Consider the following 27964-nt stretch of genomic DNA (forward strand, 5'->3'; position numbering starts at 1 on the left):
TACAATTACTTTAAATAAGAATCTGTTAATACAATATTATACAATGTAATCAAATGCAATTTAAGTGAACCGTTGTGATATTCTGTTGGAACACCGGTATATAAAAAGCATAAATAAATAAATAAATAAAACACAGTGTTAACTCAGTGGCACAGGCCGTGCAGACTGCTGTGGTCAGTTTTACCCAAGGGAATCTGTTACCTCTCACCCTGTTTAAAATGAAGCAGGTGAGGACCCAGAAGTCTTCCAGAGAAACTTTCAGAGGATTACCAGCCCAAAGCCAATTGGAATACATACTTGGATAATTTACTCATGGACAGAAGTCAAGCGGCTTTACCAGCAGCCAGCCCAGACAGAACGGCTACCTATGATGAAGTTAAGGCTGCTGTCCTGGAGAGAGCTGGGTATACCCCAGAAACATACCGATAGCAGTTCTGACGGTGATTCTTGCAGCCTGGGGAGAGCCCCCGAAGTCTGTTTCTTCACCTGAAGGATGCTAATTGAAAGTGGTTGCAGTCGGAGACAAAGACTGGCCTTGAAGTAGCCAGACAATTCTTTAATGGGCTTGACCGGCCTATGTGACATTGGGTCTGCCGACACACAGCGCTCACGTTGGAAAGAGCACTAAAAGTGGTGGGCGCCTTCCACCAGGTGTCTTGCTCGATGTGGTAAGGAGCCTCCAGCCCATTTTGGGCCTCAGAAATCTAAACAAGTACCTATTCAGTGTGAACTCCTAAGGACAATCTGTCCTCACTTGAAAATCACTGACTTGCTAACCACACTGGGCTTAAAGGATGCCTATATGTACATTTTGATTCACAAGGCTCATAGGAAGTTTCTACAGTTCACTATTGTAACCAACCACTACCAACTTTGTGTTCTTCCCTTTGGATTCTCAGTTGCACCCTGGGTATTTTCAAAGTCTCATATTAGTAGTAGCCCATTCGAGAAAAAACAATTTGTATTTCCCTTCTTAGACGATTTGCTCATATTTAGCAATATTCTCCATGAATCTTATGTCTGTATAGTTAAGATTCTTCAATTGATGGAATTCATTATCAATTTTCCAAAATTCAGTCTACAACCAACAGAATTCTAGGAGCTGCCCTGGATACCATACAAGGGAAAGCTTTCTCTTCTTGACAGAAAATACACAATCTAACCACCATAATCCTACAAGGACTTGGCCCATCTCTTCACGAAAATATTAGGACATAGGGCAACAGTAGTTCTTGTCATGCAATGTCTTTTCCTGTCTCCACATGAGGAAAAAATGGCATTTAAAATCCCAGTGGAATTGGCAGGGAGGTTGGTAGCCCTTAGCTATCTTCGTAACAGATTTTAATATTAATTGTCCTAAGATTTTCCCAAGGCTGTATTCTAGTAAAGATGAAGAAGCTCTGCACACCTTGGATTCCTAGTGTCTGGAGCAAATTTAAAACCATAGAAAGTCCACCTCACGTTTTTCTCCTTTTCGCCCCAACAAGCTTGGAATTACAGTATCAAAGAGGACATTAACTAAGTGGATAGCAGACCAACAAATCCTTCACTTGTGCCAAAGCTGCCTTAGAAGGGTATGTCTGGGCTCTTGATTTCAGGGACATGATTGTGTCAGTAGCCTATGTCAGGTCAACCTTTCTAAAAGAGATTTACAAAGCTGCGATTTAAAGTTTAGTCCAGATATTCACATCACATTATTACCTACATACAAAATATAGATGCAGCAGCAGATTTGGACAGTCTTTTCTCCAGTGTCTCTTTGAGGGTTAGAGTCGAACTCTAGTTCCCCTAGGGCCTATTCTTATAATTTAGGGTTTTGTTTGGAAGAAGAGGAGTTCAAACCCACCTGTTGATGGAGTTTGTTTGAGAGTCTTATGGCGGGCAGTTGCACAGGAAGACCTACGTATGCTCAGAAAAAACTTAGTTTTTTTGAGCACCTAGAGAGCTTTTTCAGCTACAGTAGAGAGTGGTATAAAAATATGAATAAAGATAAAAAGATAAAGATCTCAGCACTGTCAGATGATAGCATCCATTTATGCAGCTGATTTATCCTGTCTACAGAGGACATCTGTAACAGGTGAGCAACTTAACTTTATTGTTCTTTATATATTCTGTAAAGTTATGCTTGACTCTCAAGAAAAAGATAATTCCAAAAAAGAGGTAGGAATTTTGAATCTATAATGAAATTTGGTGAAAAATCAGTCAGCTACTGAGTTATAAAAACTTCAGGGAAAGCAAATATATGGAACTAATACTGTAAGATCTGGTTTGCATCTCCATGGATTTCTTATGTCTCAATAAACTGTGAGGACCAATATTTTGCAGCAATTGTCACAGATTTTCAGTGGAGTGCTACCAATTAGGTATGCTTCTGAATATAGCCAGATAAACTTATCAAGCTAATTTTAGGATTGCTATACAGCACAGCCAGACTTAGCTGGATAAATTATCTGGCTAACTTTTATCCAGCTAAAACCTGTGGGGTCAGATAAGTCCTAATCTTAACAATACAATCTATCTGAATATTGATCTCTGTACATAACTGTCAGACGAGCAGCATCATTACCAAGAAGCAAATAACAGTAGGTGAACCAATCTTACTGATGGTTCTAAACAGATATTTATGAAAACATGAATGTGACTTTAGGGAAAAAGAACATTTTAAATGCTGGTCATAGACAGTAAGCACCCTGTTTGCCAGTCTGGATTGGTTGGCTTGTGGGATGCAGTCAGTAAGGATTCACAAATTTTTCACATGTTAGCTGTATGGTATTGTAAAATTAGTTTTCGAAAAATATATCTGGTCTTTTTACTTGTCACCATAAACAAGCTTCAGTGTTTACAGTGGTGCTCAGGACATTTCATTTTTGTTTTAATTGCTTTTCCTGTTTTATTGGTTTATTTTTATTGTAACCACTTGGAGAGTGTTTCTACAAGAGGATAATCCAATAGAAATAAATTAAAAAAAAAGTCACTGTTCTGGATTCATAGCGAACATTTTTGTTTTGCTTTTGCTTACACAAGGATTGCTAGCACCGCAGTTTCAAGGTTAGTTCTTTAATCTAGCAGTACTCTCAATGCCATATATCTTTAAATTATTTATTAAGGTTATTGTTAGACTAAACAATATAATGTCTACAGTCAGACTCTGGTGCACACTGTTCCCTTGTGCACACCAAATTATTGAGCCCCCTCTTCAAATACAATAAGTTTGTCAAACCACTCAGGCATTGATTAAATAAACGTATTCAAGACAAATTTTTCACCTCCAACATATCTTTGTAACAATAAATCAGCATGCAAACATCTCGCAACCAATGCAGTCCACTTTCCCTGATATTAAGATTCACCAAAGAATACTCCTCCCACATTCCCCAACCCTCCTATCCTTACTTTCCTTCCCAAAGGGGGTCATACTGTGCTGCAAGGTGCAACTTAGGATCTATCTCAAAGAGAAAGGGGTGCCATCCTTTATATCATCAAGGATAATTAAGCGCCAAACCTCTCACTCTAGGAGAGAGGGACTGCAAATACTTATCCCAGACTTCACAAACCGCAACTTCGTTTTAAAGAATCGAGTGGTATCCATGTTTTCCATCTGCATCAGTGCATGAAGACTATTTCTCCATTCCCCATATTCAGGGGTTCCCTTATTGCACCGCGTTGCCAATACAGCTTTTTTTCCCATAGTTAAGCTTTCCTAAAGAAAAGACCCTCTCCCTTACATTTAAAACACTTCTGGACAATCAAACCATGCTCCCTCTGGAGTAAAGGGAGGGGAGCAAGAAAGTATTTGCTGCAAGTAATGCCTTATCCTGTCCCAAAAACCTTGGACAATAGGACAGGCCCAAAAATGGTGTCCCATAGTACCTCTAGCAGCCATACATTTGCAACACAGCTCCCACTGCAATATACCAGCCTTATATAGCTGAGAGGGGGACATATATGCCCGCCATAAAAATCTAAATTGTCTCTCTGTTTAGCATTACTCACTTAACCACATCACATTTCAAGGATTTTAAATAAGCTAACACTTTTTTACACTTGATAGGATGAGAAGGTTCACTAACTTCTCCTCTGCTCCCGCTCCCCCTTCCAGTTATTTGTATTTCACTCCTTTTTAACAGTTACATTGTAAACCAGCATGATGTACCCACGAATGTCGGTATAAAAAAGTCAACAAATAAATAAATAACATTTAATGACACAACACGAATATCTGAAATAGAGGCCATGATATTACTATATGAAGAAGAACAGTATTCCAAACTGAAAGCAGCAGTTGAAAACAGTGAATATCAAACAATGCAGGACCATCCCTCAGAAAACAAAAAGATATAGTAAACTTTCTCAGTGAGAAAGATGGAGGAAACAAAGTCCATAGTACTGGGAGCAAGCAAAGCCATAACAAAATGGGCCTCATGGCAGACAGCATAGCAACCAAGATCTAGCTCAAATATGAAAGTAAGCATCACCCGAACTTTGCATGCATATTGAAACATCAGAAATGAAATGTCAGCAAAAACAGCAAGCTAGGATTTATGTCCTCCTACTCATACTGTTTGTCCATCTTGGAGCCTTAATTTGGTCCTCAAGGGCTTGTGTGTGGCACCATTTGAGCCCCTTAGAAGGGCAACCATAAAGGATCTCACTTTGAAGGTGGTATTCTTGGTGGTTATTTGTTCGGCCAGAAGGCTCTCAGCAATTCAAGCCTTGTGCTGCAGGGAGCCTTTCGTACGGATCTCGGTTTTGGGGGTCATTTAGGACGGTTCCATCTTTTCTGCCTAAGGTGGTTTCGGCGTTCCACTAGAGTCAATCAGTAGAACTTCCAACTTTCCAAAATCTGGAGTCGGGTTCGCCTCATGCTACAGAGTAAAGGCGTTTGGATATCTGGCGTGCCTTGTTGCGGTATCAGGTGATCAACAGCTTTAGAGTGTTGGATCACCTTTTGGTGCTGTAGAATGGTACAGAGAAGGGTCAAAAGGCTTCGAAAGCCATGATTGCCTGTTGGTTGAAAGAGGCCATTGGATCTACTTACATTTGTCATGGTCGTTCTGTTCCGGAGGGGTTAAGGGCTCATTCAGTTTGGTCCCAGGCAACCTCCTGGGCCAAGTGTCAGCTAGTGTCACCACAGGAGATTTGCCGAGCGGCAACTTGGAAGTCTTTACATACCTTTGCGAGACACTATAGATTGGACGTCCAGTCTCCGGAAGTTACTGGTTTTGGAGAGGGCGTCCTTCGAGTGGAACTCTTACAGTCCCACCCAGGTTAGGGAAGCTTTGGTACATCCCAGGAGTCTGGACTGATCTGGGTACATACAGGGAAAGGAAAATTGGTTCTTACCTGCTAATTTTCATTCCTGTAGAACCACAGATCAGTCCAGAGTCCCATCCAGGGGTGTGTGTACATTTAGAGTCCACTCGATCTGTCTGTCTTTATTGTCTGAAGAATGGCACAGGTTTTTTTTGTCTTCCTTAAAGTTTGAAATATTGTTTATAGTTGTAAGTTAAATTTTCTCTCCTCTGCTCGTCCGGGGGATATGGTTTTCATAATATGATTGGAGGTGTTGCTGTATCTGCTTGAATACATACTAATACTGAAGGACTGCAGGGACTATGCCAGGTTATGTGCCAGTGGCTGTGAAAATTTCTCTGTCTCCATCTGCTGGAAGGGAAGCAAAACCCAGGAATCTGCACTGATCTGTGGTACTACAGGAACGAAAATTAGCAGGTAAGAACCAATTTTCCTATATTACACCAGACCCTAAAACACCAATACACTTGATATTAGGAAAACAGAACAAGCAAAATTGTTATAGATCCTTAAATAGAAACTACACCCTAGCAGAATACCACGCCTCAGTCATACATGCAGAACACACCAAATACAGAATAAAGAGACAATAAAGTTTAACTTGAAACACGCAAGCAAAAACTGAATTGGTAACCATAAGACAGACTCTGTGTGCAGTGCAACAGTGGAAAAACAGAAACATCACCATTCTTTAAACATCAAACAAAATCAAGATATATAAACTATTAATCATAATAATAAAACCATACTCATAAAAAGAATATTTCAAAGCAGCTGATGAATAGAACATCCAATGATTACAAATATATAGCTTTTTTTAAAAAATTTCCAATCAAGAAAATATTTTGAAATAGACACATCAAATAGCACCCAATTATTAAAACTAAGGCTAAAAAAATGTCCTTGCTGTCCATACCTGGAAGCTTTATATTCCAGTCACCCTAAGATTGTCATGGATTAATCAGGGATAGGAGGTATGCACAGTCTTTCTCTTCTCTCTTATACATACACACTTTCTAACATATATGTTCATTCTCACATAAACTCCCTTATATTCTCTCTCACACATGCTGACTGGCTCACACATATGCTCACTTGTTTAAATAGTCCTCTTGCTCACACACATGCTCATTGGCTCGCTCATTCTCTCACTCACACACATACTAATTGGTTCACTCTCACACACACAGATGCCATGGAAACCACAACAAATCTGACTACTAATACAGTGCAACAATGGAAAAACAGAAACATCATTATTCCCATTATTCCTCATAAAACATTTAGCAATAAAGTCAAGAGATATAAATCATTCAAATTTAAAAACATACTAATAAAAAGAATAGATATGTCAAGCAGGCAACAGCCAACGAACATCTAGTAATTAAAATAACTCACAATTTTGTTCTAATACTACCCAAACAGCGACACATGAAATAGCACCCAAAAATTTAAAATAATAGGATTAAAAATCTCCAGCTCTTCATACCTGGGATTTTTGGATTTCCAGTCACTCACAGATTGTTGTGGATTGGGGGGGACCTCACAATCTTTACACACACATGCTGTCACACAGGCTCTTGCTCACTCACACACAGGCAGGCTCTCTCGTTCTGAAATACATATGCAGTCTCTCATATACACAGGCTCTGTCGCTCTTTCATACACATTCAGGCTCTCTCATACACACAGGTTCTGAAACACATGCAGGCTGACTCATACATACATGCAGGGGCTCTCTTATACAGATACCCAGGCTCTCTCTCATACACATAAGTATACACACACACAGCTTTCAGGCCTCCCCCTTTCTTCTGGCCTTGTGTTTGGCCACTGTGGGATGGCAGCACTGCACCTCAATGCCAGAAGAGAGGTGGAAGGATGTCCACTGCTGCCAGCTGCTCCTACAAGATGGGAGGTGGGAGGGAGAGGGCCTCAAGTGTGCAGTCCTTTCTTCAGGCCGCGACAGGTTGGGCTCTGCTGCGACTGCACAGGCCCCGCTTCGGACCATATCAGCATGGGATCTGTCACGACTGCGCAGGTTTCTCTTCAGGCTGCGTCCCCGCCAACCTTTTCTTTGGGCCAGGAAGCTAAAAAAAAAAAAAAACCATGAATGGAGCGACCAGCCCACCAGAAGATGCCAGATCCCCCAGTAGGCCAATCTGCCCCTGATTGTAGTCCCCAAATGATCCCCAGCCAACCTGAAAAAACGTAAATTCTTCTGCCAAGAAGAATGGGCAAAAACTACACCATCCCACTATCAAATTTGGTAGACATCTATCCTAAATGACTCATGGCTACTATTGCTGCAAGAGGCTTCCATCCAATATTGAGTTGAGAGCTGGGAAGATGTAGTCAAATCATTTTGTTCTTTTATTCTTAATTACTTTTGGAATATTTCTAGAATTTTTCTTTCACATTGAATGTAGAGTATGTTATGTAGATCAGTGAAAAAAACTTCTTTAATGCATGTTGATGTGTATTTTTTAGACACCAGAAAATGAAAAATGTGCAAAGGTGTGAAGATTTTTACAAGGCACTGTATATTATATGTGCATCTTACCTTTCTCTGTCTTCTTTCTCTATAGACTTTAACAGCTCTCTTCTGGATGGGACAGGCTCTGATGAGGATTCTGGAAATGAGGATGTTTTGGATATGGAGTATACTGAAGCTGAGGCTGAGGAGCTGAAGAAAAATGCTGAGGTGAGACTCTGTGACATAAATTATTTATGGACATTTATCAAACCACTTTACTGTTTAAAAAATGCTCAAAGATCTGCAAAGACATTGCCTTTTTTGGCACTATATTATTAGTGCAATATTTATTGCACATTATAATCTAATTTAGCCACATTTTATCGGAAGAGCCTTCAGCAACTTATAGACAAAACATGAATCACTTCCAGTCCCCAGTATATTCAACCTAAACCTATTTTAGCAAATAATTACTTAATGTCATGTTGTTAATGTTTATCAAAATGTTTACATGTACTGTTATTTTATTTTTATAGAGCCTGGGTCCAAAGCACTTTGCAGACATAAGTCAGTTACAGTTTATACTAACCTTATCTACTGTAATAGACCAGGCCTTGCTAGGATTTAACCTGTGAATCCCAATCTTACACAGCTCGCTCTCTCCTTATTGTCTTAGGTGTGTGATGCACAACCATTGGGATCTGTAGTCCATAATGTTTATAGCTCAGTTTTTGCCTAGTGACAGGGAAACATTAAGTTTATTCTGATTAGGGTAAAACTGCAAAAGCAGCTTACTGGAGACGTTTTTCAGCTTCTGTAGGAAACTCTGTCCTGACAGGTGTAATATATTTTTTAAAGGTATTTACCCAGAAAGCAACAGTTGAGCTGCCTTTCTATAGCACCCATCTATTGGCATATAGTCCTGCTATCAAGCCAAAGCAAATAACAGTTAGGTGGGGAATATGGAAGGGATTATGACTCTTCTAAGTAATGTATGAATTGTGTGCAGGTAAAGAGGAAGCTGGGATCAGATGTTACTGCTATTCCATTTGTGGTGGCAATGCCCCCAGGTTGCCTTTTTTTGGGAGGATATAGTGAGAAAGATCACAAGGATTCTTGTGGAAGCTGTGATGCTATCACCTCTGTTGTGCTCATTGGGAGACTGCAGAGGTCAGCTTTTGCCCAAGAGAATCTTAGCCGACCATCTGCTTCATAAGAACATAAGAAATTGTCAACCTGGGTCAGACCAAGGGTGCATCAAGCCCAGCATCCTGTTTCCAACAGAGGCCAAACCAGGCCACAAGAACCTGGCCAAGTACCCAAACACCAAGAAGTTCCCATGCTACTGATGCAATTAATAGCAGTAGTTATTCCCTAAGTAAACTTGATTAATAACAGTTAATGGACTTCTCCAAGAACTTATTCAAACCTTTTGAACCCATAAGAACATAAGAAATTGCCATGCTGGGTCAGACCAAGGGTCCATCAAACCCAGCATCCTGATTCCAACAGAGGCCAAACCAGGTCACAAGAACCTGGCGAGTACCCAAACACCAAGAAGATCCCATGCTACTGATGCAATTAATAGCAGTGGCTATTAGCTAAGTAAACTTGATTAATAACAATTAATGGACTTCTCCTGCAAGAACTTATCCAAACATTTTTTTGAATGCAGCTACACTAACTGCACTAACCTTGTCCTCTAGCAACAAATTCCAGAGCTTAATTGTGCGTTGAGTGAAAAAGAATTTTCTACAATTAGTCTTAAATGTGCTACTTGCTAACTCCCTTGTGTGTCGGGAAAGACTATAGCAATAGGAGTATACTACCGTCCACCTGGTCAAGATGGTGAGACGGACAGTGAAATGCTAAGAGAAATTAGGGAAGCTAACCAAATTGGTAGGGCGGTAATAATGGGAGACTTCAATTACCAAAGAGAGTCAGTATGGCAACACAAATATAAACCTTAACAAGAAAAAAGGGCTAAAAAATTGTTACTTTTTAACACAAGCCTAAATGACGGTGTCAGCAAGCCTGTTGTCGTGGTTTTAACAATAAACCCAACCGGTCTTCTCAATCATTCACCATCATTATTTTTCTTTATTAGTTTTCAAAAAAAAATTTATTTTTTTTTGGGCTGTGTTTACTATTCTGTTAAAGAGACTGCCATTTATATATATATATATATATATATATATATCATGGATGAGAGTTGATTGTTTTTTAAGAAAATTGAAAAATGCATAATAAAAAAAAACAATTTTTTTTAAAACTAATAAAGAAAAATAATGATGGTGAATGATTGAGAAGGCCAGTTGGGTTTCTTGTTAAAACCACAACGACAGGCTTGCTGACACCGTAATTTAGGCTTGTGTTAAAAAGTAACAATTTTGTGGCCCCTTTTTCTTGTTAAGACTTCAATTACCCCAATATTGACTGGGTAAATGTATCATCGGGACACGCTAGAGAGAGAACGTTCCTGGATGGAATAAATGATAGCTTTATGGAGCAATTGGTTGAGGAACCGACGAGAGAGTGAGCAATTTTAGATCTAATTCTCAGTGGAGAACAGGATTTGGTGAGAGAGGTAACGGTGGTGGGGCCGCTTGGCAATAGTGATCATAATATGATCAAATTTGAATTAATGACTGGAAGGGGAACAGTATGCAAATCCACTGCTCTCGTGCTAAACTTTCAAAAGGGAAACTTTGATAAAATGAGAAAAATTGTTTGAAAAAAACTGAAAGGAGCAGCTACTAAAGTAAAAAATGTGCAAGAGGCGTGGAAAGATTAAATGATTTCTTTGCTTTGGTGTTTACTGAAGAGGATGTTGGAGAAGGTCTTCATGGGTAATGATTCAGATGGACTGAATCAAATCACGGTGAACCTAGAAGATGTGGTAGACCTGATTGACAAACTGAAGAGTAGTAAATCACCTGAACCGGATGGTATACACCCCAGAGTTCTGAAGGAAATAAAAAATGAAATTTCAGACCTATTAGTAAAAATTTGTAACCTATCATTAAAATCATCCATTGTACCTGAAGACTGGAGGATAGCTAATATAACCCCAATATTTAAAAAGGGCTCCAGGGACGATCCGGGAAACTACAGACTGATTAGCCTGACTTCATTGCCATGAAAATTAGTGGAAAGTGTTCTAAACATCAAAATCACAGAACATATAGAAAGACATTGGTTTAATGGAACAAAGTCAGCATGGCTTTACCCAATGCAAGTCTTGCCTCACAAATCTGCTTCACTTTTTTGAAGGAGTTAATAAACGTGGATAAAGGTGAACCCGTAGATGGTAGTATACTTGGATTTTCAGAAAGCGTTTGACAAAATTCCTCATGATAGGCTTCTAGGAAAAGTAAAAAGTCATGGGATAGGTGGCGATGTCCTTTCATGGATTGCATGGATTTCATGGATTTCATGGATTTCATGGATTAATGAAAGATTAAATCTTTCATTCACAACACAACCAAAGAATGTTACTTCAAACTCCAAGTGTTAAAAAATCTGAAACCACTCCTTCACTTCAACGACTTCCGCTTAGTAGTCCAGTCCATAATTCTGTCCAAGTTAGACTACTGCAATTCTCTTCTGCTAGGTCTTCCGTTTTCGTCCATAAAACCCTTACAGATGGTACAAAACGCTGCAGCGAGGCTACTCACCAACACCAACAAAAGAGCCCACATCACTCCAATTCTGCTCTACCTCCACTGGCTTCCCATAAAAGCTAGAATCACCTTCAAGACATTATCAATGATCCACAAGGATATTATGGGAAGCGCTCACCTAAATCTTACCTCGCAACTCCGCCTTCACACATCAAAAAGACCTATCAGATATAATTATAAAGGTTCTTTATATGCTCCCCCGATTAAAACTTCGCTAGCAAAACGAGCACTCTCCACTGCTGGGCCCTCCCTATGGAACTCATTACCGCCAGATCTTCGTCTTGAAACCTGCCATCTTACCTTCAAGAAAAACCTCAAAACGTGGCTCTTCCGACAAGCCTATTCGGAATCGCAGAAACAATTCGACACAGGTCAAAGAGCAAAATAGCACAATATAAAGTCCACTACCGACTTTATACACTTAGGACCTTCAGGACCTTATCTGGACAGTCCACCCACCTGCTATGAAAAACCATCTCTTGAAGCATCAGCTTTCTAGCTCATGCTCTTCCCATAGTTATTTTATTTTATATATCTTTTTACGTTTAATATTTAATATTTATTGATCTACGTTCTTTTGTTCAATAATTTGTTGATTGTTTAATGTTATGCTGCACGTTCTCTGTTCAATACTTTGTCTATTGTTTAATGTACTCCCTTTAACTTTACCATGTTTAATGTAACGCCTTACCGGCGACAGTTTTGTTATATGGAAACCGACTTGATTTGATATGTATATCGAGAATGTCGGTATATAAAAACCCTAAATAAATAAATAAATTGCAAACTGGCTAAAAGACAGGAAACAAAGAGTAGGATTAAATGGACAATTTTCTCAGTGGAAGGGAGTGGGCAGTGGAGTGCCTCAGGGATCTGTATTAGTACCCTTACTTTTCAATATATTTATAAATGATCTGGAAAGAAATACAACTAGTGAGATAATCAAATTTGCAGATGATACAAAATTGTTCAGAGTAGTTAAATCACAAGCAGATTGTGATAAATTGCAGGAAGAACTTGTGAGACTGGAAAATTGGGGATCGAAATGGCAGATGAAATTTAATGTGGATAAGTGCAAGGTGATGCATATAGGAAAAAATAACCCATGCTATAGTTACACAATGTTAGGTTCCATATTAGGTGCTACAACCCAAGAAAGAGATCTAGGTGTCATAGTGGATAACACATTGAAATCGTCGGTTCAGTGTGCTGCGGTAGTCAAAAAAGCAAACAATATTGGGAATTATGAGAAAGGGAATGGTGAATAAAAGAGAAAATGTCATAATGCCTCTGTGTCGCTCCATGGTGAGACCTCACCTTGAATACTGTGTACAATTCTGGTCGCCGCATCTCAAAAAAGATATAATTGCGATGGAGAAGGTACAGAGAAGGGCTACCAAAATAAGGGGCTGAGGGGGGATATGATAGAGGTGTTTAAAATCATGAGAGGTCTAGAACGGGTAGATGTGAATCGGTTATTTACTCTTTCGGATAATAGAAAGACTAGGTGGCACTCCATGAAGTTAGCATGTGGCACATTTAAAACTAATCGGAGAAAGTTCTTATGTAATGCCCCCTAGTCCTTCTATTATCCGAAAGTGTAAATAACCGATTCACATCTACTTGTTCAAGACCTCTCATGATCTTAAAGACCTCTATCATATACCCCCTCAGCCATCTCTTCTCCAAGCTGAACAGCCCTAACCTCTTCATCCTTTCCTCATAGGGGAGCTGTTCCATCCCCTTTATCATTTTGCTTGCCTTTCTCTGTACCTTCTCTATTGCAACTATATCTTTTTTGAGATGCGGCGACCAGAATTGTACACAGTATTCAAGGTGTGGTCTCACCATGGAGCAATACAGAGGCAATATGACATTTTCTGTTTTATTGACCATTCCCTTCATAATAATTCCTAACATTCTGTTTGATTTTTTGACTGCTGCAGCACACAGCAATTGATTTCAAACTATTATCCCTATCATGCCTATATCTTTTTCCTGGGTGGTAGCTCCTAATATGGAACCTAACATCATATAACTACAGCATGAATTATTTTTTCCTATATGCAATACCTTGCACTTGTCCACATTAAATTTCATCTGCCATTTGGATGCCCAATCTTCCAGTCTTGTAAAGTCCTTCTGTAATGTATCACAATCCGCTTGTGATTTAACCACTCTGAATAATTTTGTATCATCCGCAAATTTGATAACCTCACTCGTCATATTCCTTTCCAGATCATTTACATATATATTGAAAAGCAAAGGTCCAAGTACAGATCCCTGAGGCACTCCACTGTTTACCCTTTTCCACTCTGTTTCCTGTCTTTTAATCCACAAAAGGACATCGCCTCCTATCCCATGATTTTTTTTTAGTTTTCTTAGAAGCCTCTAATGAGGGACTTTGTCAAATGCCTTCTGAAAATCCAAATACAGTACATCTACCATTTCACCTTTATCCACCTTTAACCCCTTCAAAAAATGAAGCTGATTTGTTAGGCAAGACTTCCCTTGGGTAAATCCATGTTGACTGTGTTCCATTAAACCATGTCTTTCTATATGCTCTACGATTTTGATCTTTAGAATAGGTTCCACTATTTTTCCCTTAACTGAATTCAGGCTCACTGGTCTAAAGTGTCCCAGATCGCCCCTGGAGCCCTTTTTAAATATTGTGGTTACATTGGCCACTCTCCAGTCTTCAGGTACAATGGATGATTTTAATGATAGGTTACAAATTTTAACTAATAGATCAGAAATTTCATTTTTTAGTTCTTTCAGTATCCTAGGATGCATACCATCTGGTCCAGGTGATTTGCTACTCTTTAGTTTGTCAATCTGGCCTACTACATCTTCCTGGTTCACAGTGATTTGGTTCAGTTCGTCTGACTCATCACCCTTGAAAACCATCTCCGGAACTGGTATCTCCCCAACATCCTCATTAGTAAACATGGAAGCAAAGAATTAATTTAGTCTTTCTGCAATGGCCTTTTCTTCCCTAAGAGCCCCTTTAACCCCTCGGTCATCTAACGGTCCAACTGACTCCCTCACAGGTTTCTAGCTTCGAACATATTTTAAAAAGTTTTTATGAGTTTTTGCCTCTAGGGCCAACTTCATTTCAAATTCTCTCTTCGCCTGTCTTATCAATGTTTTACACTTAACTTGACAAATCTTGTGCTTTATCCTATTTACTTCAGATGGATCCTTCTTCCAATTTTTGAAGGATGTTTTTCTGGCTAAAATAGCCTCTTTCACCTCACCTTTTACCATGCCAGTAATAGTTTTCCCTTCCATCCACCTTAATGCATGAAATACATCTGGACTGCGCGACTAGGATTGTATTTTTAAACAATGTCCATGCCTGTTCAATACTTTTAACCTTTGCAGCCGCACCTTTCAGTTTTTTTCTAACTATTTTCCTCATGTTATCAAAGTTTCCCTTATGAAAATGTAGTGTTAGAGCTGTAGATTTACTTATTGTCCCCCTTCCAGTTATTAGTTTAAATTTGATCATGTTATGATCATGTTATGATCATGTTATGATACACCACTTCTCATTTGACTCAAGAGCCCTCTTCTCTTATGTCTCAGCCCTCACTAAACCCCCCGGACCAAACATCCCAGATGACCAAGCTCTAAAAAAAAGCCAGTGAACTTGCCGACTTTTTCGACAACAAAATCACAGCACTCGTAGCCCCCCTCAAAGGACTAACGCAGCACACAAGCCTCGCAAGCAACCACAACCAGCAATCAGCTACAGCAACCGCTCTTCAACCCTTCACACAAACAGCAGTGCTCGAATCTCTTGAATCCACGTCCACCTTAGAAATAGCGAATATCCTAAAGAAGATAAAACCTTCCTCTCACCCCTTAGACCATATACCATCAAACCTGCTGAGTTCAATTCATGACATCATTGCCAAACCAGTTGCCGATATCATTAACTGCTCCCTCGCCCAAGGCCAAGTTCCTGACCACCTCAAGTTAGCAATGCTCAAACCTCTCCTCAAAAAACCCAACCTTCCCACTACAGATCCGGCTAACTACAGACCTATAGCTAACCTCCCCATGCTAGCTAAAATTATGGAGAAAATTGTCAATAGGCAACTTTCTGAATTCCTTGACGACAACAATATCCTCACCAATAACCAATATGGATTCCGAAAGAAAAAGAGCACCGAATCTTTATTAGCCACACTAACGGACACCATTATCTTCAATCTTGAAAAAGGCCAACCTTGTCTCCTCGCACTTCTGGATCTCTCCTCAGCTTTCGACACCGTGAACCACCCTAGCCTACTACAACAACTTACAAACATCGGCATCACAGGAGCAGCTTTCAACTGGTTTAAATCCTTCTTAGAGAACAGATCATACAAAGTTAAGATAAACAGCAAGGAATCTCACCCCATCCAAGCCAAGATGGGGGTACCACAAGGATCATCACTCTCCCCCACCCTCTTCAACATTTACCTCCTCCCACTCTGTCATCTACTTACTAACCTCAAACTCACCCATTTCTTATACGCGGATGACATACAAATTCTCATCCCTATCACGGAGACCAGACACAAAACCATGGCCTACTGGAAAAAATGCCTCTCATCCATCAACGATCTTCTAACCAGCCTCAACCTCATTCTAAACACCAAAAAAACGGAAATCCTCATAATAGCACCGGATCAATCTGCCCCGACAACACCCAGCAACTCTCCAGACGTCTCAGGATACTCCACCGCACCCCAAGTCAGAGATCTGGGAGTACTACTAGACAACAGTCTCAGCCTCAACAAATTCATAAATAACACTACAAAAGAATGCTTCTTTAAATTACAAGTGCTGAAGAAACTAAAGCCCCTTCTACTCTACAGGGATTTCCGCACAGTACTCCAAGCCATCATTCTCACCAAATTAGATTACTGTAATTCACTCCTGCAGGGCCTTCCAGCATACACTACCAAACCACTCCAGATGGTACTGAATGCCACTGCAAGAATCCTTACCAATGCCAAAAAAAGGGACCATATCACCCCGATCCTCCAGCATCTCCACTGGCTCCCCATCAAATATAGGATTCAGTTCAAGACCTGCATGATGATTCACAAGGCTCTTCATAACATCTCCCCACTCAACTTAACTTTCCAGCTTCAACTACACTCTTCTAACAAACCAACCAGAAGGGCATACCAGAACAGAATGATCACCCAACCTGCAAAATCTTCCCTGAGGAAATGTGCTCTATCCACAGCGGGCCCGTCTCTCTGGAACTCACTACCACCGGACCTCCGCCTTGAACCGTGCCATACTACTTTCAAGGTGAAACTCAAGACCTGGCTCTTCCATCAAGCTTTCCCAGAGAGCTAAAAGCAAGAAGAACAAACATCCAGCCTTGTCTTACAGCAATAAAGTAATGTCCGTTATATGTTCCAAGTTATTTTCTAAGTTGATTTCAGTTGTTTCAAATTAGATTGTACTTTATTATAGATTATCTGTTCATTTTATTCGATATGTTCCATGTAAACCGCCTCCCCGGCGACAGTTATCTCTGTTATTTGTGAACCGGAGTGATATGTATTGTATACAGAAACTTCCGGTATATAAAAACCAAAAATAAATAAATAAATAAATGATCACTATTGCCAAGTAGCCCCACCACTGTTACCATTCTCACCAAATCCTGTGTTCCACTGAGAATTAAATCTAAAATAGCTCCCTCTCTTGTTGGTTCCTGAACCAATTGCTCCATGAAGCAGTCATTTATTCCATCCAGGAACTTTATATCTCTAGCAGGTCCTGATGTTACATTTATCCAATCAATATTGGGGTAATTTAAATCTCCCATTATTATTACACTTCCAAATTGGTTAGCTTCCCTGATTTCTCTTAGCATTTCATCATCTATCTGACCATTTTGTCTAGGGAGATGGTAGTATACTCCTATCACTATACTCTTACCCAATTCACATGGGATTTCTACCCATATAGATTCTACTGAGCATTAGTCTCTTGTATTATCCCAGGACAAGCAGGATGCTAGTCCTCACATATGGGTGACATCATTGATGGAGCCCTATTGCGGGAAACTTTCTGTCACAGTTTCTAGAAACTTTTGACTGGCCCTGTGAGGCCACTGAGCATGCCCAGCATGCCATGATATTCTCTGCCACAGGGGTCTCTCTTCAGTCTTCGTTTTTCCGCGCTGCTGTAAGCATCGCGGAGCAGGAGCCTTTGTGAGTTTTCTCTCAGTTTTTTGTCTGACTAAAAGTCACATTTCTCATTCATTTTCTCCCACTCGGGATCTCTCAGGTTTCCACCAGCTGATGAGTAATAGTTGTCTCGTTTTTACTCTCTGAGTAAAATTTTTTCCTTTCACGTTTTCTTCTCATTTCATTGATGGCTGTCGACGTTAAAATGACTACGGGATTTAAAAAATGTCCCATCTGTAATCGGACAATGTCCATTACAGACCCACACCTTGAGTGTGTGCTTTGTTTAGGGGAAAAACACGATGTAACAACCTGCCCTAAATGTGCAGAAATAACCGCGAAGGGAAGAAAGGCCCGCCAAGAAAAGATGGAGCATTTATTCTATCTACAACTTCTGCCATCTCCCTCTACATCGACTAAATCGTCTCTGGCCGGAGTCTCCAAACTCATAATTTTGAAAAAACGTCTGGAAGGGTCGGGGGACCATCCATCGCCAACGTCATCAATAGCATCGACGAAGTCAGCGATCGAATACCGCTCGAAGCACCGTCATCGGCACTGACACGCATCGATACCAGAGGCGCTTCTCTCCCCGGAGGAATCGACCGCGAAATGGCCAAGAATCCAGGAAACACCGGTACCGCCGAGGCCTTCATCCCGTGGAGACGCACCAGTTGACGAACCTCCACAGGGCTCTGTGGAAGGAACATCGACACCTCCACTGCCATCGCGTACAGCTGCTCTGCCTGCACCAGCTGTTATGCAGGAATTGTCGGATTTCATCCGTCAAGCGGTGCTCCGGGCTTTAAAGGAACAGATGTCGATTCCGGCGCCTTAGCTGATGCCGGTACCTGAACCGATGCCGGTGGTTCCACCGAAGCCGGTGCCCGCACTGATGCTGACGACCCGTCGATGCCGGTACCTGCACCGATGCCGGCACCACAGCCTAAGTCGATGCCGAGGCGACCATCGATACCAACGCCGATTCCATTGTCGATACCCGACTCAATGCCGATGTCACCTGAGGCTCCAGGACATCCTGAATTTGTGCTGTACCAGCTTCTCATGAAGAGATTTGATGAAGTAGTCTGTGCTCTTCCATCCAAGCCATGAGAAGAGATTCCTGGACGGATATCCCTCGATCCGCAGCCAGGTCCTTCAGGACTTCCTTGTCCACCAAGATCTTCTCCGATATCTCCACATCAGGGCGATCCATACGATACTTGGGATGATGTGCATACAGACACTTCCTCTGAAGGATTTATGTCAGATCCTTCCCCTCCAGACCAAAGGAAGAAATCTCCACCGGAGGATTTATCCTTTACAAACTTTGTTCAGGATATGGCGGACACCATACCCTTCACCTTGGTAACTGAGGAAGATGCTAGACAGCAGACATTGGAGGTCCTCCAATTTGTGGATCTTCCAAAACAAGTATTAGCCATACCTGTCCATGAAGTCCTCCTAGACTTACAGCATCGACTCTGGGAGCACCCATGCTCAGTACCTGCTGTCAATAAAAGAATGGACACTATTTATTTGGTACAGTCTGTTCCTGGCTACCAAAAGGCACAGCTTCCACACCAATCAGTGGTTGTGGAATCCGCACAAAAGAAATCAAAAAGGATAAGGCCGCATTCCTCCACTCCTCCAGGAAAGGATCATAGATTATTAGATTCCCTGGGGAGGAAAATTTATCAAGGAACCATGTTAAATACCAGAATTTCATCTTATCAGTTATACATGACTCAATATCAAAGAAATCTGTGGAAACAGATGCAAGAATTTTCAACTTCATTACCACAGCAATATCAAGAAGCAGCCCAAGCAATCATTCACAAAGGACTTGAAGCTGGCAAGCACGAAGTCCGAGCCGCTTATGATAATTTTGAAACAGCCTCCAGGGTAGCGGCCTCTGGTATAAGTGCAATACATTGGGCATGGCTTAAGGCCTCAAGCCTGAAGTCCAGGAAAAATTAGTTGACTTATCATGTCTTGGTGACAACCTTTTTGGTTCCAAAGTGCAAGATGCTGTAGCACAATTAAAAGTACACACAGAAACCCTGCACCAACTTTCGTTAATTCTGCAGGATTCTGCTACCCAGTCATCTCGTTGGCCTCCAAGAAAAGAATCTAGACAACTCTTCTATCGACAGAGGCGTTATTACCCTCCAGCATCAAGGGGCAGATCTTCTAGGCCGCAGCAAAGAGCTCAGCCCACCCAACCTAGGGTGGCTAGGCCTCAACCTCCGCCGCAGACTGGACCGGCTGCAGGCTTTTTATTTATTTTTTTATTTATTTAATGGTTTCTTATATACCGAGGCACGTTTGCAAAACATCACCTCGGTTCACAATGTAACATAACTTAGCAACAAGCTTTACAATAATAATAATAATAATAATAATAATAACTTAGGAACAAGCTTTACAATAATAACATTAACAGGTAGCGGTTAATAGGGCAGGGGATGATAATACGAGATATATATACAAATGTACATGTTAGTTTCAACAATAAAGTTATATAAAGCAATCAGGAAAATCAGCAGGGTGAAGTGAACGATGGAAGGGGAAGATGAGGAGTAGACCTCAAGAGGTTGGGAGGGGGGGAGAGAAGATAGCGAGGGTGAGGGTCAATTGGGTAGGGAGAGAAAAAAGAAAGGGCGAGGGTCAGGTGGGCAGTCGGTTAGGCGGTCCATTCATATCTTAGGTGAGAGACAAATCGTTAGTCAGGGTATGCTAGTTTTTTGAGGTTTTGAGGTTTTTCCCAGAGACCAAAGCTATCTCTCCAATCCTCATCCAGATCTTCTGGTAGGAAGCCAAGTATCCTCCTTCTACAGCCATTGGTTACAAATAACAACAGACCAATGGGTACTTACAATAATATCTCGAGGTTATCAACTCAGTTTTCTCTCAACTCCAAGAGATTCTCCTCAGAGACCCCTTCCTATAAGCGAAAATCACACAATCCAATTGCAAGTAGAATTATCCACCCTTCTGACAGCCAGAGCTGTAGAGCCGGTGCCCCGGACTCAGCAGGGCAGAGGATTCTATTCCCGCTATTTCCTCATTCCAAAGAAAACTGGAGGCCTACGTCCCATCCTAGACCTCAAAAATCTCAACAAATTTCTGAAGAAAGAAAAGTTCAGGATGGTCTCTCTAGGTACCATGCTTCCACTTCTTCAAACAGGAGATTGGCTTTGTTCTCTGGATCTTCAAGACGCTTACGCTCACATACCAATATTTCCCCCTCATCGCAAGTATCTGCGCTTCATGGTGGGTCATGAACATTTCCAGTACAGAGTACTACCATTTGGACTTGCCTCTGCTCCAAGAGTATTCACCAAATGTCTCGCAGTAATAGCAGCACACTTGCACAAGGAAAGTGTCCATGATTTCGCTATTTATTTATTTATTTATTTATTTATTTATTTGAGGTTTCTTATATACCGAGGCACGTTTGAAAAAAACATCACCTCGGTTCACAATATAACATAACTTAGCAACCAGCTTTACAATATTAACATTAACAGGGAGAGGGTTAACAGGGGACAATACATGAATTATATACAGGAATAATATACAAATGTACATGTTAATTTTAACAAATGAGTTAAATAAGGCAGTGACGGTATTTGGGGGGAAAGTAATGGAGGGAGGGGAGGAGGAGGAGAATACCTACAGGGGTGGGGGGTAGGGAAGGAGGGGAGAGGTCGGGGATCGGTCAGACGGTCAAGACGTAACTTTGGTGAGAGATAGTTCGTTAGTCAGGGAACGCTAGTTTGAAAAGCCATGTTTTAAGGTTGTGTTTAAATTTTTTGTGGCAGGGTTCCTGGCGTAGTTGGGAAGGCATTTTGTTCCAGTGGGCGATTCCTGTGATGATGAAAGATCGATCTCTAAAGGTGGAATGCTTCATGAGTTTAGGAGAGGGTATTTGGAGTTTGGCCTGGTGATGTGTTCTTGTGGGTCTTGTTGGAGTGTGGAGCAGGAGATGTTCTGGGAACCATTGCATGTCTTGGTTATGAATGGCTTTGTGTATGAGCGTGAGTACTTTATATATAATCCTTGAGGCTACGGGGAGCCAGTGTAATGATTGAAGGACGGGTGTGATGTGGTCATGACGGTGAGTGTTTGTAAGGATACGTGCGGCAGCATTTTGTAATAGCTGTCGGGGTTGTAGAGTGCTTTTTGGTAATCCTAGGAGGATGGCGTTACAGTAATCAAGTTTGGATAGGATCATAGCTTGCAGAACAGTGCGGAAGTCAGAGGTGTGAAGGAGAGGTTTGATTCTCTTCCAGGTGTGGAGTTTGAAGAATCCGCTTTTTATGGTCCCTGAAATGAATTTTTTGAGGTTGAATTGGTTGTCTATCATAATACCAAGGTTGCGGGCTTGTGGGGTGGTAGGGTAACTGTGTAGTGCAGTGGTAGGGAGTGGCTCATCAGAAGTCAATCTCAACAAGGAGCTCTGGCTTCTCTCAGTTGAACAATTACTCTACTTCACTCCATGGGTTTTCTCATCAATTATCAAAAGCCCCACCTCATTCCGTCTCACCTGCCTCAATTCATAGGAGCAGAATTGAACACCATACTTTCAAAAGCTTTTCTACCCAGGGATCGGGCAGAGACACTTTCCCTATTGGCAAACTCGCTTCACTCAAAGAAACAAGCAACAGCTCATCAGTTTCTAATCTTCCTAGGCCACATGGCCTCCACAGTTCATGTTACTCCTATGGCAGGTTAGCCATGCGGGAAACTCAATGGACTTTAAGATCACAATGGATCCAAGCCATTCAACCACTCTCCTCTCCAATTCAAGTAACCCACCAGCTACGTTCATCTCTAATTTGGTGGGCAAACAGGGACAACTTGCGCAGATGCCTACCCTTCCAACAACCAGTCCCACAGATAACTTTAACTACAGATGCATCCACCTTGGGTTGGGGAGCTCACATAAACAATCTCCAAACCCAAGGTACTTGGACAAAGCTCGAAGCAACATTTCAAATCAATTTCCTGGAACTTCGAGCTATATGTTATGCGCTGCATGCATTCAGGGACTACCTTTCACACAAAACTGTTCTGATTCAAATGGACAACACAGTAGCCATGTGGTACATCAACAAACGGAAGTACGGGCTCGTATCTCCTCTGTCTAAAAGCTGCCAGATTTGGAACTGGGCCCTGACACACTCAATGTTTCTGCGGGCCACTTACCTGGCAGGCATTCACAATGTAGTGGCAGATTGACTCAGTCGTCAGTTCCAACCACACGAATGGTCTCTGGATCCCTTAGTAGCGACCAGGATATTTCAACATTGGGGACAACCAACAATAGACCTCTTTGCGTCACGCCTGAATCACAAAGTGGACAAATTCTGCGCTCTGCACAGACAGAATCACCAACTAGCCAAGGACGCCTTTGCTCGCCCTTGGAACTCAGGCCTTCTATACACGTATCCTCCAATACCGCTCATAACCAAAACTCTAGTAAAGCTACAACAGGACAAGGGGTCCATGATACTCATAGCCCCATACTGGCCTCGACAAGTATTGTTTTCCACACTTCTAGATCTCTCGATCAGAGAACCAATTCACCTGGGTGTAGCTCCCACTCTCATAACTTAGGATCAGGGTCGGTTGCGCCATCCCAACCTTCAATCCCTATCCCTGACAGCATGGATGTTGAAAGCTTGATTTTACAACCACTCAATCTTTCAACCAGTGTATCTCAAGTGCTTATAGCTTCACATAAACCTTCAACACGAATTAATTATTCTTCAAAATGGAAAAAGTTTGCCTTGTGGTGCTTGCAAAAGAGCATTGACCCTTTCTCCTGCCCCACAACTTCTCTACTAGACTACTTATACCATCTTTCAGATTCTGGTCTCCAGACATCATCTGTAAGAGTACATTTAAGTGCAATCTCAGCTTACCATAACAAGATGGGAGATGCACCAATATCCATACATCCTCTTGTCAGTAGATTTATGAGAGGTTTAATTCACCTTAAACCACCAATTCAGCCACCTGACACAGAATGGGACCTGAATTTAGTCTTAACAACACTCATTCGTTCTCCTTTTGAACCCATGAATTCCTGTGATCTTAAGTTTCTCACATGAAAGGCTATCTTCCTTATAGCCATTACATCGGTTAGACGGGTTAGTGAGTTACAAGCACTTGTCACGTACTCACCCTATACAAAATTCCTACATGACAGAGTGGTTCTCCGTACACATCCAGAATTCCTCCCCAAGGTAGTTACGGAATTCCACTTGAACCAATCCATAGTTTTGCCCACATATTTTCCAAGGCCTCATTCTCACCAAGGAGAACAGGCCTTACATACCTTGGACGGTAAGCGTGCGTTAGCCTTTTACTTAGACCACACTGCAGTCCACAGGAAATGCACTCAACTCTTTGTATCTTATTATCCAAACAAACCGGGAAAAGCAGTGGGTAAACATACTCTATCCAATTGGCTAGCAGATTGTATACAGTTTTGCTATGAAGAAGCAGGCCTTCCTCTCCAAGGGCAAGAAAAGGTGCATTTAGTAAGAGCAATGTCAACCTCAGAAGTACACTATCGGTCAGTGCCCATTCTTGACATATGTAAAGCAGCAACATGGAATTCTCTTCACACCTTTGCAGCTCATTACTGCTTGGACAAAGAAGGACGACAAGATTCAGCCTATGGACAATCTGTCTTAAAGAACTTGTTTCCAGTATAATTCCAACTCCTCCTTCATCCAACTGACTCTGATTTTCGGCTGCCTTATTTTCACCAACATTACTTCTAGCTTGCTAATCACCCATATGTGAGGACTAGCATCCTGCTTGTCCTGGGATAAAGCAAAATTGCTTACCTTGTAATAGGTGTTATCCCAGGACAGCGGATGTAGTCCTCTCGAAACCCACCCGCCACCCCACTGAGTTGGGTCTGATGCGTTTTATTTTATTTTTTGCTGAAGCTTATTGCTACATACGAGACTGAAGAGAGAACCCTGTGGCAGAGAATATCATGGCATGCTGGGTATGCTCAGTGCCCTCACAGGGTCAGTCAAAAGTTTCTAGAAACTTTGACAAAGTTTTCCACAATAGGACTCCATCAATGATGTCACCCATATGTAAGGACTACATCCTGCTGTCCTGGGATAACACCTATTACAAGGTAAGCAATTTTGCTTTATCTTTATCCTGTTGGACTCTATACACGCCCGGACATAAAGTGCACACCCCCACCAAGTTGATCCTCCCTATCATTGCAATGTAATATGTACCCTGATGTAGCACTATCCCATTGGTTATCCTCCTTCCACCAGGTCTCTGTGATGCCAGTTATGTCAATCTCATCATTTACTGGTATACACTCTAACTCTCCCATCTTACTTCTTAGACTTTGGCATTGACATACAGACAATTCAAAGTGTGTTTTTTGTTTGTATTAACAACCTGCTTTTCAGTTCTTAGGGATAATTTGGAAATCGTTAGCTCAGGTGATTTTTTACATATAGGCACATGGACTACGTTTGCTTTTATTGGAACCTCTCTGTTGGGATGCCCTAATTCTTCTGTTTCATTAGTATCCTTCAAGGATATATTTCTCCGAACCATGCACTGCTGAGTGACTGTCTGCTTTCCCCCTTGTTCTAGTTTTAAAAGTGCTCTATCTCCTTTTTAAAAGTTAGTCCCAGCAGCTTGGTTCCACTCTGGTTAAGGTGGAGCCCATCTTTTCGGAAAAGATTCCCCAGTTCCCTACAAAACTGAATCCCTCTTCCCTGCCCCATCATCTCATCCACGCATTGAAACTCTGGAGCTCTGCCTGCCTCTGGGGACCTGCACGTGGAACAGGTAGCATTTCAGAGAATGCCATCCTGGAGGTTCTGGATTTCAGCTTTCTACCTAAAATCCTAAATTTGGCTTGCAAAACCTCTCTCCCACATTTTCCTATGTCGTTCGTGCCCACAAGTACCACGACAGCCGTCTCTTTCCCAGCACTGTCTATAAACCTATCTAGATGACACAAGAGGTCTGCCACCTTTGCACCAGGCAGGCAAGTTACCAGGCGGTCCTCACGTCCACCAGCTACCCTGCTATCTACATTTCTAATAATTGAATCACCAACTATGATGGCTGGCCTTACCCTTCCCACCTGGGCAGTAGCCCTGGGAGGCTTGTCCTATGTCAATTGTCTGTATGTCAATGGAGAGGACAATACATCACCTGGAGAGCAGGTCCTTGCTACAGGATTACTTCCTGCTTCATCAGGATGTTCTCCTACTGGGAGACCTTTCTGATCCAAGGCAGCACTGGGGCTGCAAGACTGGATTTGGGACTTGGCTATTATGTCCCTGAAGGTCTAATCAATGTACCTCTCTGTCTGCCTCAGCTCCTCCAAGTCTGCTACTCTAGCCTCCAGAGATCGGACTCGTTCCCTGAGAGCCAGGAGCTCTTTGCACTGAGTGCACATATACAATCTCTCACTGGCAGGTAAAAAATCATACATGTGACACTCAATGCAAAAGACTGGAAAGCCCCCCTCTTGCTGCTGGACTGCTGCCTTTATCTTAATTTTATTGAGTTTCTAGTTAAGTTTAGGATACTAAGGGAGTTGGAATTAGAATACTTTAAATTTACAGGTGAATTTACTAATTTCCTGGCGTGTAGCCAGATGGACTCAGAACGAATGGGTATAGTATCCGCGTGCTAACAGTTGGAGACGGATCTGACGTCAGCACGGGTGTATATATACCCCCACAGGAAGCGTAGCAACTTAGTAATTTCCGTCTCCAAAGCTGTTTGGAGAGCCTGCACGCTCGCTGAGCGTGTTTTCCAAATCTACTTTCTATTTTCTACTTTCTTTCAACTAAAACTTCTACAGCATCGAGCCCCGCACTCCTGCGATGATACCCTAAGGTCCCTCCCCCAGTAGAGTTTCCCGGGGTGATTTCCGTGATCCCCCGGAGGTTTAAGTCCTCGGTCCGGTGGCTGAATCGCGGCAGGGACATAGCCCCCGGGCGAGGTTCGGGTGAGGCATACGAGGCACCTCGGTCCCGGCGTGGACGAGGCAGCGGGTGCATATCCTCAAGCGCGGCGGTGAAGGTACTTGCCCTCTCCCCCCGCAGCCGGAGACCGCCCGGGTTCCAGCCGGGAAGCGCCGAGGATCAGGTAAGGCGTACATCTCTTATTTCTGGTCTCCGAGGAACAGAGGATCGGCGGCATGGCAAGCCATGGAGGGCGCCATTTAGTGGGCCTTGTTCAGGTATTGAGCGCCCGTAATAGGCGCAGCTCTATGACTAAGCGCATATTATATTCCATTGTGCGTATATTGCCTTATTGCTGAGAGCATATTGAATACCATTAAGCGTGTATTGCTAACCGCATATTGCTGAGAGCCTATTGAATGCCACTGAGCGTGTATTGCTAACCGCTTATTGCTGAGAGCCTATTGAATGCCATTGAGCGTGTATTGCTAACCGCTTATTGCTGAGAGCCTATTGAATGCCATTGAGCGTGTATTGCTAACCGCATATTGTTGAGAGCATATTGCATACAATTGAGCGGGTATTGCTAACCGCATATTGCTGAGAGCATTTTGCATACAATTGAGCTGTATTCATGGTCGCCTATTGCTGAGAACATATTGCATATTATTGTTAAGCGCCTGTTCTATTAAGAGTATATAACTGCCGCATATTATTATTATTGTGCGCCTGTTGTATTAAGTGCATATTGCTGCCGCATATTATTATTGTGCACCTGTTGTATTAAGCGCGTATTGCTGCCGCATATTATTATTGTGCGCCTGTTGTATTAAGCGCGTATTGCTGCCGCATATTATTATTGTGCGCCTGTTCTATTAAGCATATATTATTGCCACTTTTCATTCAGTGCATACTTTTCAATGGAACAGAACGCCTCAGCGTCTTCAGTGGGGGCGCTGCCTGCCTCCGGCATTAAAGCCCTCGGCCTCTGCTCTGCATGCCAGCTTCGAGCCACGCACAGTGAAGAGCCAGACTCCCTATGTGCCCAATGTGAGGAGGCCGTGGGACCCTCGGGCCAGGACCAGTCTCAGCCACAATTTGCTGATAGTTCCCCAGGGGCTACCCCGGATTTAGCGGGCGGTCTCGACCAATCGGGATTCCCGGGGGATCTTGTACCCCAGCGATTAGAGGCTGCTTCAATTTCCTGGGTGGATCTCTTCAAGGGGATTCATGCCTTTGTACAGATGCAAACGGCTTCCCGTCCAGGCCCTGCGGTTCCTGTTGTTCCTGCTGTTTCGGCGGTTC

At 42.1% G+C, this 27964-nt stretch overlaps 1 protein-coding gene across 5 annotated transcripts in view; it reads left to right on the top strand.

The window, feature by feature from the left end:
• The window catches only part of USP37 (ubiquitin specific peptidase 37), a 539331-nt gene that overhangs the window by 449031 nt on the left and 62336 nt on the right, over positions 1 to 27964 (top strand). For all 5 annotated transcript variants that reach the window (XM_029605048.1, XM_029605049.1, XM_029605047.1 and 2 more), the window contains one exon: positions 7902 to 8017. In XM_029605048.1, coding sequence (XP_029460908.1) covers positions 7902 to 8017 — 116 coding nt within the window. The remainder of the gene's footprint in view (positions 1 to 7901; positions 8018 to 27964) is intronic.

Source organism: Rhinatrema bivittatum, chromosome 6 (genome assembly GCF_901001135.1).
Source record: "Rhinatrema bivittatum chromosome 6, aRhiBiv1.1, whole genome shotgun sequence".
NCBI lineage: Eukaryota > Metazoa > Chordata > Amphibia > Gymnophiona > Rhinatrematidae > Rhinatrema > Rhinatrema bivittatum.